The 13193-nt window shown below is 48.1% G+C and overlaps 1 protein-coding gene across 6 annotated transcripts in view; it reads left to right on the top strand.

The window, feature by feature from the left end:
- The window catches only part of FRMD5 (FERM domain containing 5), a 343658-nt gene that overhangs the window by 315734 nt on the left and 14731 nt on the right, over positions 1-13193 (top strand). For 2 of the 6 annotated variants that reach the window (XM_012442287.3, XM_064365996.1), the window contains 5 exons: positions 6458-6546; positions 9000-9086; positions 9674-9737; positions 10283-10374; positions 12797-12871. In XM_012442287.3, coding sequence (XP_012297710.1) covers positions 6458-6546; positions 9000-9086; positions 9674-9737; positions 10283-10374; positions 12797-12871 — 407 coding nt within the window. The remainder of the gene's footprint in view (positions 1-6457; positions 6547-8999; positions 9087-9673; positions 9738-10282; positions 10375-12796; positions 12872-13193) is intronic. The other 4 variants (XM_064365997.1, XM_012442288.2, XM_064365994.1 and 1 more) reach the window with 3 other exon arrangements.

Here is a 13193-nt window from a genome sequence, read left to right as displayed (position 1 = left end):
CCAGATTTGGATGGGAATTTTACACAGAGCCAAACCATATCATCATCCTGTAAAAATGTAATGTAAGTTCACCAGTGTCTTTATGCGGGCTTTGTATAAAATTGATTTCAGCAGGATCTAGGTTAGATCAACCACAAAAACAAAATTACAGTGTCCCTCTGCCCTTAAAATAGGATCATTACTTTCATAATACAGCCACCTAGCCAGCTCTCTAAAGAAGAACTCCTTCCTGTCTTGACGAGTTGCCCCTCACTTTCTTTTTTTTTTTTTTTGAGACAGAGTTTCACTCTTATTGCCCAGGCTGGAGTGCAATGGCATGATCTTGGCTCACTGCAACCTCCACCTCCCTGGTTCAAGTGATACTTCTGCCTCAGCCTCCTGAGTACCTGAGATTATAGGCGCATGTCACCACGCCCAGCTAATTTTGTATTTTTTTGTAGAGATGGGGTTTCTCCATGTTGGTCAGGTTGGTCTCAAACTCCTGACCTCAGTTGATCTGCCTACCTCGGCCTCCCAAAGTGCTGGGATTACAGGTGGGAGCCACCACACCTGGCACCCCTCACTTCTGAGAAGCAGAACAAGAAGGATCAGTGATGGCTCTTCCACCCTTGGGTGGGCCCCTCTTGGCTATGCTGCAGGTAGGGTGTTAGATTTACTGCCGAAATGAAGAACTTCACCAAAGCCACCTAGTGAAATTTCCACCAGGAATTCCATTTCTGAGCTGTCATGGAGTAACACCAAGTCTCTTACAGGGTGCCTCCTCCTCCTCTTCATTTCTATTCTAGTTTATTATGGCCAAATTTAAGTGTAGTATATTCAGACTGGGTGATTTTCATAACTGACTTCAGCTTCCCAACTGTGAGCTCTTTCAGAAATGGGCATAAATATCTGGTAGAGCATGTGGAATCATCTTCTGGAGGGTTTTATAAGAAATAGTGGCTTCACCCATCGAAATTAAATTAGGTTGAGTCATGCCCCAGAGAGGGAACAGGATGACACTAGAGGCCTAACAACCAAGAATGCTGTGTTCTCTGCTCAGTCACACCCAGCGTGTCCTCTAGGGTGGCAGGAGACAGAAGGCTACTTTGAATCTGGAAGTGGAACTGGCAGGGACTAGAAATGGTGGCCAGATGTTCCTGCTTCTGAACCAGTCAGTGCTTTGATTTCCAAAAATCCTTTCCTGGGCGGAGTGATCCTCTTAGGGTGAACTTTGCTGGTGTTGACTGACACGGGTCAAGTTTGATGGCAAGGGTCGTGTGAACACAAGCATGACAAGGAATGCATGTTCATCCCCTCTCCAAGGAGAATACCATTGGCCATGTCCTAGCAGTAAGGTATTTAGACCATCTCCCTAAATCAGATGGAAGTAGTATTTCTTGAGGTATATATTATCGTCCTCATTTTGCAAATGAGGAAACCAAGGTATGGAGAAGTCAAGTCACAGAGCAAAGAAGAAGCAGAGCGGGGTCCTAAATCGAGACAGCTCTTTTCACAACAATGAGAAATTGAAAATAATTTTTTGACCTCAGAACTGTAGAAGTGAACTAGATTATTCTGACTATTACCTGCTGCAGGTTGTAACTGGCAGTAGCCACGATACAGCTCTCAGGACCCTAGTTTGTATTCCACTTCCTGACTCTATTAATGGCTCAGTCCTGTGGGCACTGATTTCGTGGGGATGGGAAGGGGACAGGGAGGAAAGACAGTCCAGCTTGATGAAATGGGAGCTCTGAAGAACAGGCAACTGTTGACTGTTCACTTCTCACCTTGTCCTCATTCCCTCCTCTTTTTATCATGCAACTTGTTATCTTGCACACAAACTCCAAGGGCAGGCTCACAACAAGAATGACAAGTCAGATAGAAGAAACTGGAGAAGTTCCAGGGAAGGTGTCAGTGTGGCTGCCTCGTATTTTCATGCCAGTACAGATGTGAGATTTCTCACTGTAATTCAAGTCCCTTCCACACTGGTTGCTGAGCCTCACGTGCCTGAGGCAAGTTGCAGACATCCCAGTTGTCACCTGCCCCTGTGGACACCGGGTGCTGGGCTCTTTTGGAGGCCATCATCTGCATCTGTTGCATTTGAAACAGTTTGGAGAATTGCTCTCTTCATATGACAGACTGCATTGGGACTGTTCAAGTTACTATTATTACTTATAAAATAATGTGGCATCTCATTGGGGTTTATTCCCAGCTCTCTGCTCCAAAGCAGCCAGTCTGGTTAGGAGAGGCTTTGCCCCTCTAACTCTCACTCTAACAGCTGCCTTCACTCAGATGCCAGCTCTGAGGTATCTGCAGGATGCAGGACAACCTGGGCCGCACCCCCATCTTGTGGGACTGACTCTTCCCTTTGCTCTGCCCAGAGGGACACAGGTCACTGAGAAGATTCTGGCGGATCTCTGACTGTGTCATGGGCTCTGTTCCCTTCTCTTTCTCACTCCTCCATGGTCCCCTAACAATGAATTACTTCTCCTTTTTTCATTCTAACTTCCCACATTTTTGTTTCTTAACTAGCAAAATTTAAATCTGTCAACATCAGGAATAATAGTAAAATGTTATATTTCTGTTTTTCTTTTTTTGTTGTTTTTGAGACGGAGTCTTGCTCTGTCACCAGGCTAGAGTGCAGTGGCACGATCTCAGCTCACTGCAACCTCCACCTCCTGGGTTCAAGCAATTCTCCTGCCTCAACCTCCCGAGTAGCTGGGACCACAGGTGCCCACCACCATGTCCACCTAAATTTTTTTGTATTTTTAGTAGAGAAAGGGTTCTAGCATCTTGGTCAGGCTGGTCTTGAACTTCTGACCTCATGATCCACCCGCCTTGGCCTCCCAAAGTGCTGAGATGATATGTGTGAGTCACTAAGCTCAGCCTTCTTTTTTTTTTGGATACGGAATCTGGCTCTGTAGCCCAGACTGGAGTGGTGTGGCACAATCTCAGCTCACTGCAACCTCCGCCTCCTGGGTTCAAGCGATTCTCCTGCCTCAGCCTCCTTAGTAGCTGGGATTACAGGTGCCCGCCACCACACCCAGCTAATTTTTGTATTTTTAGTAGAGATGAGATTTCACCATGTTGATCAGGCTGGTCTTGAACTCCTGACCTTGTGATCCACCAGCCTAGATTTCTTTTAAAAAAGGATTTGTATTAATTTAAATAAGCTCAGCTAACTATTACCAGCTCTGATAATATTAACAAACACAGGCCAGGCGTGGTGGCTCACATCTGTAATGCCAGCACTTTGGGAGGCTGAGGTGGGCGGATCACTTGAGCCTGGGAGTTCAAGAGCTACCTGGGCAACATGGTGAGACCCTGTCTCTAAAACAAAAAACCCATGGCCACTAGCATTTATGGGGTGCCTCCTAAACGTAACCTATGAGGTAGATAATATGATCAAACCCTCATTCTAAGACAAGGAGTCTGAATCATGGAGAAATTAAGGACCTGGCCACAGCCACACAGTGAGTGGCATAGCTGGACCTGGACCCGAGCGGTTTGACTCAGCCCATAGCACTGTGGTTCTAGTGGGGGTGCTCTTCTGCAAGTCACTGCCCATATGAGCCAGAGTGGAAGAAGCAGAGGGGCTCCTCTGCTCCCTCCCTCCCCTGCCTGTCCCCCTACCTCCCTTCCCTACTTCTTCCCCTATTATTTCAAGCTGTCTGCTACCCTCCAACCTGCAGGCCCAAGGCTTCATTACCATCCCTCCACCTCTTCTTCCTAGGTCTTTCCTCTATCTCAGCGAGCATTATGACCCCTTCCATGCCTCTGCCCCACCTCTGCCTCCCTTCTCATTTTTACCCACACATGGATGTTCCCCACTGCAGCTAAACTGGCCCCTCAGACCCACCCCATTGTCTTACACCTTCATCTGTTCAACATTTTCTGCAGGCCCTTTCTACACCAGCATTCACACAATAAGATCTCCACTCCCAGCCTCTGTTTTTCTAAGCCTACAATTATAGAACTTCCCTGGGTCCTACTTGCACAGTGAGCAGAAGAGGCAGGCCACCCTTCCCTGACCCATACCTCTGCCAAGCCTGCCAGTTTAGCCCTGGTGCCTCCTGGCAGGAACAGTGTTTGTGGGCAGTGCCCGGTACTCAGATATTAATAACCACCACCAAGCACTGATGACAGGCAGGAGGAAATCCAGCCCTGTGGCTTCACAATGTCTGTATTCCAGTTATTTTTAAACAGTGTTTTGTTGTGCCCATGACATTGTGCTTGTAGCCAAGTGTCTGGATTATGACAGACCCTGGGGAAAGGACAATAATAACAATACATTAATTACAAATGTTTACCAAACATATACTCAGTTTATTCCCTGGACCCAGATGCTCACACTTATAACCCTGACTCTGAGAGATAGTTTTAAAGCAAAACTGTATTGCTTCTTGAGGCAGGACTCATGAGGCCCTGCAGAGGCCCCACTGTTCTTAGGACCAATCAGGCTGAGAATCTGTGCCAAGGAGGCGAGCCCTGAAACCTGAGAGACCAGGAGAGCCAAACCTTAGTCCGACCTGGCCCAGCCGGCAGCCTTCGCCCCCATACCCATGCCTCACGCCCAGTGTTTGGCCCTGACTCCATGGCACCACCTGAGCTGTGGCCCAGAAAACTCTCCTGCAGACACGTTTGACCAGCATCATGGCATAAGTTTCTGGTCACCTCAACACACTCGTACCCTCTCCAGAGCCACTCACGTAGCCTGATGGCACCAAATCTCACCTCATGCCCCTGTCACAAAGGAAGCCCCTCTGGGAGGGCAAAATCCTCCACCTAGCCTAGTCCTCTCGCAGCTGACTTTCCCACATGAGGAAGCAGGACCTGCAGCTTCTGCTGCACCCGCTCCCCGCTGTGTTCAATGGAGCCTCAAGCTTGGTGTTTACCCACTAATGGTGCCAGTGACCAGGACACCCTCTCTGTTGGTTCAGGCATCTCAGAGCTGAAGGCAACTGTTCGGTTTGGCCAGTTGCTCTTTATTTTTTTCTTCAGCTAAACTTTCCTGACGGGCCCAATGTTATAGGACTATTATGAAAGTGATACAAACCCCCCACTCTTTAATGACAGCCTTTTAAGATATAATCCATATATAAAATGTGTTTTGTTTTGTTTTGTTTTGTTTTGTTTTGTTTGAGACGGAGTCTTGCTCGGTTGCCCAGGCTGAAGTGCAGTGGTGTGATCTTGGCTCACTGCAACCTCTGCCCCCTGGGTTCAAGTGATTCTCCTGTCTCAGCTCCCGAGTAGCTGGGACCACAGGCACGTGCCACAACGCCTAGCTAATCTTTGTATTTTTAGTAGAGATGGGGTTTCACCATGTTGGTCAGGGTGGTCTCAAACTCCTGACCTCAGGTGATCTGCCCACCTCAGCCTCCCAAAGTGCTGGTATTAGAGGCATGATCCACCATACCCAGCCAAATGTGCCCCCCAACTTTTTTTTTTTGAGATGGAGTCTTGCTCTGTATCCCAGGCTGGAGTGCAGTGGTGTGATCTCAGCTCGTTGCAACTTCTGCCTCCGAGGTTCAAATGATTCTCCTGCCTCAGCCTCCAGAGTAGCTGGGATTATAGGCACATGCCACCACACCTATCTAATTTTTGTATTTTTAGTAGAGATAGGGTTTCACCATGTTGGTCAGGCTGGTCTCGAACTCCTGACCTCGCAATCCACTTACTTTGGCCTCCCAGACTGCTGGGATTACAGGCGTGAGCCACCATGCTGGCCCAAATGCGCCATTTTAAAATGTACAATTCAGTGGTTTTTAGTATATTGACAGAGCTAAAAGATTACAACATGATTTTTTATGACTGGCTTCTTTCACTTGGCATAATGTTTTCAAGGTTCACCCATGTTGTAGCGTCTATCAGTACTTCGTTCCTTTTTCCTGCTGAATAGGATTCTACTGTATCATAATATACCGCTTGATTATTCATTTATCAGTTAATGGAAACTTTACACTGGAAAATGGATTGGGTTGTTTCTACTGTTTAGCTCTTACACATAGTGCTGTTATTAACATACATGCAGCAGTTTCTGTGTGGACGTGCATTTTTAATTCTCTGTGCACATACTGAAGAGTGGAATTGCTGGGTCATATGGTAACTCTATTTTTAACAATTTAAATGACTTTCAAACTCCAAAGTGACTGTACCATTTTACAATCCCATCAGCAATGCATGAGGTGTTGCCTATCTCTTTGGATGTTCACAGCAACCTTCTAAGGTTGGTATCATTATAATCTACAACTTAACAGATCTGGGCACTGAGGCTTAGTAAGTAACTTGCCTGTAGTCATGCAGCTGGCAGGTGGCAAGGCTGAGACTCAAACTGTGGTCTTGTGATTCCAGATGACATGCTTTTCACTCTGTGACCCACTGCCAAGTGTTAACCCTGCGTCACCTATGAACAGCTGTGTTTCTCACCCTTTCACCTCTATGCCTGCATCACCCGGTGAGAAGTCTTTCTGTGTTGCAGGACGTGTCAGGAAATGCTGCATTTCTGGCCTTCACTCCTTTTGGGTTTGTTGTTCTTCAAGGAAACAAGAGGGTCCACTTCATTAAATGGTGAGCGCCTTCATTTCCAAAACAGGCTCTTTATATCTCACCAACTGGGGAGGGGCGATGGTTCCCATGTCCTTTGTCTGTGATTGGGCAGTTCTGGTTCAGAGCCCTCTCCAAAGCCTTGCGTTGATAGTGGTTACTGATGAAGGGAGTGGTCTCTTCCTAGGGATCCTGTTCTTCCAAAGGGGTGTCCCTGAGAGCCAACAGCCTCTCCAGAGAGGAAAAGGGATAAGAGGTTTGATTTCTGGGGAGGGTGAGAGGCCCGGGACTGGAGGCAATGTTAGCCGAGCAAAGTTCCTGTGAGAACTGAGTCCTTGAGGGCATCACCCACTGAGGAGGGTAGCCAGCCCTGTTGAGCCGGCTGTTCTGGAGCATCTCTGCGGATGGCTTAGTGCCCTTACCTGCTCTGCTAACAAGAACGGGGAGGGGGCTCACACAGTGACCCCTGGGGCACATATAAGTCACCCTGTTACTTTAGCAAAACACCCTCCTCCGACCAGCCCTCACTGTGGGCATTGTGTCTGCAAGAGCTCAGTTGCTGCTGTCTCACTCCTATCCCTCTTTGGCATTTAAGTGTCCTCAGCCTCCAGGAGTCATATTCCCACTCTTCCTTCCCTCCCCTCTCCACTCCCATCTCACAGGCAAGAGCCACTGCCTCCGCTGCAGCTACTCTGAACTGCTTCCTCTCCTACCCCTCTCTCTCTGTTTTGTTTGGGGTAGGTTCTGCTGCATGCCTCTGGGCAGACTCTGGTTTGTTGATTGACATTTGGCTGTCCTGGAGACTCTTTAGCTGGCCAGCCCACACAAACATCTGTCTGCATCAAAACATTTTGCATATTCTAAGCTCCTATGATTTCTTTACCTTCCTGGGTGTCAGACTGTCAAGTCTAAGCTGGCCAACTCTTCCTAGGGGCTTAGATAAGTTGCTTCCTGGTCCAACAGAGTTCAGTGGAGGGAAGCCTGCTTAGTTTCTTTGCCTTCTCCAGGACAGCTCGTGAGGAATCTTGAGTACAGGTGCTTCCTAGTCAGCATTCTGCTGGAGCCACTGCAGGCCGTCTGTCCCGCTGTGCCCTCTTCAGCTCCCCCACTGAGCTTGAGCTTGAGGACAGATACCACCTTTCCAGCCTATCCTGCTTTTGTGAAGGATGGCATTACGATCATCAGCCAGAGTGCTGGTGAAATTGCTCCTCACACGTGCCGCGGGGTGGGGCCTCATTCCCCAGGACAACAACCCGACACAAGGCAGCTGCTGTCCTGGAGTTACCAGAATACACCCTGACATACCTGTTTCCTAGGCATCCTCAAGTCAGCCTACTTCACTGTGCTCGCTGGGTGAAGATGTGAGGATTTGGAGTCTCCTGTCCAACAAAATGCTTTTCAGAAAAAGACAATGAGCAGGATCAGGCCACAGCCCTCCTAGTGTGGGGCCTCTGCTGCCTAGATACATCTGGGCTATTTGATGTTCCTTAGAGGGCCCAGATCCTGGGCCACATTCCAGCCAGAGTAGCTGTTGCGTCAGGTCCCTGTCAGGGGGCATATTTAGCTAGAAACAAGTAGGACACACCTGTGACAGACACCTGCAGTCCCTAAATTATCCCTACCCCTCCAGAAGCCATGATGTCTCCTAGTTCTCACAGATGCTTTTCTTTCCATGGCTTTTCTCATGCACTACTTCTTCTGGAAGTCTCCTCTTCACCATGTGTCAACTCTGTAATAATAGATGTAAACCCAATCTCACTTTCAAAATAAAACTCCTTTCCTAGCTTGCTTGTTGGAACCTAGATGATCTATGTCCTTGTCTATATATTAACCAATTGGCATTTATCGTATTGTGTGTGTGCATGAGATTGATGGTTGATTGAGAGGGAGTTTGAGAGGGAATCATACAGGGAAGGGATACCATGTGGCTTGTGTTAGCTCAGAACTGGTGGTCAGCAGTTGTGAAATCTCATCTTGACCCCGGCCATGATTTCCAGGACCGCAAAGAACAAGTGATTTTCCTCTGTCCCCTGAACTTTGTCCAGCAGTAAACTGGATACATGATTCTCAATACCTTTCTACTATTTCCTAGGATATTGAGGAAATCTCCCTAAAAATTACTATTAAAAAAAAAAAAAAGCAGCAGCCAAGTGGAGGTGGATGTGCATGACCAGACTGCTTTGGGGATCCCAGTTGGGTAGAGAAATGGGGCCTCCAGTTTCATGGAGAGGGCTGAGAGGCTCCAGAGGGCAGGTATGTTGGGCAGATAGAAGGGAAGTGAGGAGCAACCAATGCTGAGTCCTAGTTCTCTGGCTCTCAGGGACATTCACCTAAGACCCAGTAGTTTTTCCATTTTGCAAATGTAACCAAGGCTGAGAGCAGGAGGTGGATGTGGAGGTGAGGTCTAGGCCGTGCCATGTATAGTAACCATGTCACTTCTTCTGATTTGTGTCTGTCCCACGGGTGATGTACCCCAGTATCCTGTTTGCCTCTTTTACTGCAGCCATTCACTGGGCTGGTGGCTTCAAGGATTTTTCTACAATAACCCCTAAGCCCCTTTCCTGGTCAGTACGCTGCATGACTGTTCCATGTAATCTGTTCTCTCTCTTTGGTATGTTGCCCTGCCCCGCTCCCTGAGATTGTTTGACATTTGTCTGCATTAAACTGCATTTTCCATCCAGTGGCACAGTCACCTGAAAGACTCAACTCCCTCAGAACCTGGTTGCATTGTTTCTCATTATTTGCTGTATCTTGAACTATGGCCTCATCAGCTACCTGTGGCATCTTACGTTTGACAGTCCCATCCAAATAATGCACCTGTGTTATGAACCCAATCCTGAAATGACCCTGGATACTCTACCTAGACTCACTTTCCATGCAAATGTTTCCCTTTTACAGCCACTGTTGATAAGCCTGAAATCCTCCTGTCACCCTATTACTATAGTGTGATTGACCAGAAAACTGTGGATTGAACTGTTTCAACAACATTCTCTAAGGCCACTGCGCTGCTGTCTTGTTTTAGTTCTAATTTTGGCTAAAATTGTGTCTGTGCCTGGAGCCCCTTCCAGTTGGGGTGGGCTTTGCATCTACAAGATTTAACTGGAACAAGCAGCCCGCAATGAGGTGACAGGCACTATCTTTGTGCTTTTAGGAATGAGGTGACCAAGTTGAAATTTGAAGGAAAGACTTTCTATTTATACGTAAGTCAGAAAGAGGTGAGTGCTGGCTTCCTTCTCTTCAGGGAGGGCTAGGGTGATAGGATGCTTCCTGGTGGCCAGAGCCAAGCTCGAGGGATCCCAGTAGAGCCAAGCCACCCACATGCTAAGCCAAGACCAAGGTTAGGACCTGGAGGTACAATGCAAAGGGGGAGGAAGGCCCTGGAGCACAGGACTCCTCAGGGATGCTGTTGACACCCAGAGCTTCCACTCAAGAGATCTCCACTTCCAGGAAATGCAAAGGAAGACTTTTTTTTTTTTTTTCATATATATGGAAATTCCAGAGGCAAGAGCCACCTTCTCACCAAGAGCTCGCCTGGTTCAATTTGTGCCGGTTTTGTGCCAGCTGAGACTTACCCTGATTGAACTTGCCAAGTGCGACGTGAGGCACTGAACTGAGCTCTGCTCCAGTGGGTCCCGCGGGCCCTCCCCTCCAACTAGCCAGCTGCCAGGACCTCTAACAGCTCTGGGGTCAGGGTCCTCGTGTACTTCACCCTTTACTTCTCCATCCATACTCAGCCATATCTATGTGGAATTTTTTGCAGGAAAAGAAAATTATTCTTACATATTTTGCTCCAACTCCCGAAGCGTGTAAGCACCTCTGGAAATGTGGAATTGAGAACCAAGCCTTCTACAAGTGAGTGGATACATGTGATGGGGACTGTCTTTCTCAGAGCCAGAGTCACAAAGAGTCAGGACAGGAGGCCACGTGCCCAGGAGCCTGGGGCAGGGTAGCTGGAATTGGGCAAGAGCTTGACAGTTACTGAGAAGCCAGGTTGAGGCCAAAAGCAAGAGCTTTGCCTACCAAAGGGATTTTGTAAAATATGTGGGGCTTTTGTGTTGTTTTCTTTGATTAAGAAAGTGGTTATAAAAGCATTAGGGAGTGAAGAAATGGCCCATCACAGGGGTGAAGTCAGGTAAAGCATGTCTCACTAAACCCCTTGGTCTTACTTTAAAAATATACCATAATGATTTATGCTTTACTAAGATGTATATGAATGAGGTCAAGGCAAGACAGAGTGTGTGGTATATTCTACCTGGGATGAGCCCTGCTCTCACCAAATGCCCCTGACAGGCCAGGTCCCGGCTCCAGTAACCTGAAGGATCCTGTAGAGATGAGAACTGCTCAGGGCTGAGTGGCACCATACTCCTCCCCAGGGAAGACTCTGCTGCCTGCTAGCTGTTATGGGGTGCTGGCTGGCAGAACTGGTGTCCTTTCAGTTGCCAGGGCCACAGCCCCAGAGGCTGTTTCTTAGAAAGGCATTCTGAATTGCTTCATACTCACTATGTATTCACACCAGAATCAAGGATTCACTGAATCAGCAGCCTTTCTTCTCCTGAAGAATACACTCAGGGGAGACTTTGGCATGGTCACATTTCCCTCCTGTTCAGTCCCTACTGTCCATAGAAAGTCAAGAAAACATTTATTTTCTTTAGCTACCACCCGCTCTTTGCCTGTGAGGATGTAATCCAGGTTTGGCCAGTTACCTGAACCTAGAGAGAAGCAACTTGAGATGCAAACTCCTGCTTGTGGGACTGAGGAGCAGCCCAGGAAGGATGGGGTCTCATGGGTCTCCCTAGCAGAGAGAGGAAGACACTAGCAGACAGGGGCCTGCTCCACACCGAGCTGTCACTACCCTGGGAATGGTGTATGTGGAAGACTTCCCTTTCTCTCTGCCAAACGGTCTAATGCAAACAGAAGCAATCTCCTTGTCTCTTGTCTTTTCATGCCTTCAGCACCACTTCTTAAGGGCTTGGTTTTCCATCTGTGTGATGGAAACAGAAGTGTGCTTCTGAACCTGTGACCACACTCGGTTTCTGAGTGTTCCCACGAGTAGATCTCCATACCCACCCAGCCCTGCCTGCACCCACTCTAGAAACATCATTTTTCAGTTTTCCGTTGCCTCCCTAATGTTCTTGTTAAGTGGTAAAAGCCTCTGGCCAGGGTCGGATCCCCAGGTATGCCACGTCTCTGGCAGCAGTGCTGGCCTTGCTCGGTGTCTCTCATATACAGATCCCTAGTCCTGCCTTTGGCCTGATGCCTTGGCAGGAGCCCAGTCAGATGCAAGCACATGCCCAGGCAGGAGGATAAGCAGCCAGATGTCCCAGAACCCTGAGACAGGCAGGGATGTTGTCTCCCAGGAACTCTTCATGGATGTGGAGACAACTCCTACTCACTGCTCATAGCACAGGTTTCAGACCCACATGGGTCCTGGGCTGGATCAGTACCATGGGCACCTGGTTGTGTTACAGGTGGATCCCATCTTAGGAGACTTCTCTCTGAGCAGCTCAGCCCAGGCTGAGAGAGCTAATGGGCTCAGTGAAGTCACCCAGGAAAAAGTATCACAGAGCTCCACATCAGCCGTCCGCAGCCTCAAAAGAGATATTAAATAGACATTCTGGGGGAAGGAGGAAGGCTCCGAATTCAAATACATGATGGAACTTTTATTAAAGTTAAGCTAGTTTCTTCATTGCAGGATTTCTCAGTCTTTACCATGGTCATGTATTTTAGGACCCTCCGAGAGGGAGATGGAACAGGAAGGGCAGCTCCCACCCTCTTCTCTACCCAAATCACCCAGACAGACACAAGATCAAATACTGGGACTGGAAAGGAGACCCCTGAGATCCAGCAGTCCCAGCTCCATCATTTTAGAAGGGTAAAGCTAAGAGGGAAGGAAATGTGCCCGACGTCACATCACACTGCTAATAAGTGGCCTGGCTGAGATCAGATGGGTGGCATTCTGTTATTCCCCCATACCGTCGACCTGAGCAAGTATTCTCTCAGTCCCCCTGGTAAAACCTATGAAGCATTTTGCAGGAGCCTTCACTCTCCTGACACCAAAATGGGTTTCCATGTCACAGTCCTGGGCATTGAGGCAGGAGGGCAGCTGGCTGTGAGCACAGCCCCCAGATCCTAAGTGACAGTCAGAGACAAGTGTGGACTATAAAGGGATTTTTCCTGAAGAGTTTCAAGTAGACTTTGAAAGTTGGGGATGTGCTGCCTTAGCCTGGTGAGGTAGTTCAGGCCCTCTGTCACACTGGATTTTGTCTTGCTGCAGGCTGGAGAAGTCAAGCCAAGTCCGCACAGTGTCCAGCAGCAACTTATTCTTTAAAGGGAGCAGGTTCCGATACAGGTAAATAGTGACAGTAAGTAACCATTATGGATCTATTTTCAGACCCTTCTCTGGAGAACATTCAGTGGTCCTTATCCTTAAGAACAGAGAAACTGGGGAAGACTCAGAAAAGTCTGAGATTTCCATCCAGTTCTCCTGTCTTATGACCCTGTTACTATTTCCTTCCTTCCCTACAGCTATTTGTCTGTAGGGTTTTAATGTATATCGGCCAACCATAGTGGCTTACGCCTATAATCCTGGCACTCTGGGAGGCTGAGGCAGATGGATCACCTGAGGCCAGGAGTTCAAGACCAGCCTGGGCAACATGGTGAAACCCATCTCT

This window comes from Aotus nancymaae, unplaced genomic scaffold, assembly GCF_030222135.1.
Source record: "Aotus nancymaae isolate 86718 unplaced genomic scaffold, 86718_ANA_hifiasm-v0.15.2.pri h1tg000062l, whole genome shotgun sequence".
NCBI classification, from domain to species: domain Eukaryota; kingdom Metazoa; phylum Chordata; class Mammalia; order Primates; family Aotidae; genus Aotus; species Aotus nancymaae.
The sequence above is the reverse complement of the archived record's forward strand: the minus strand, read 5'-3'. Positions and strand labels throughout refer to the sequence as shown.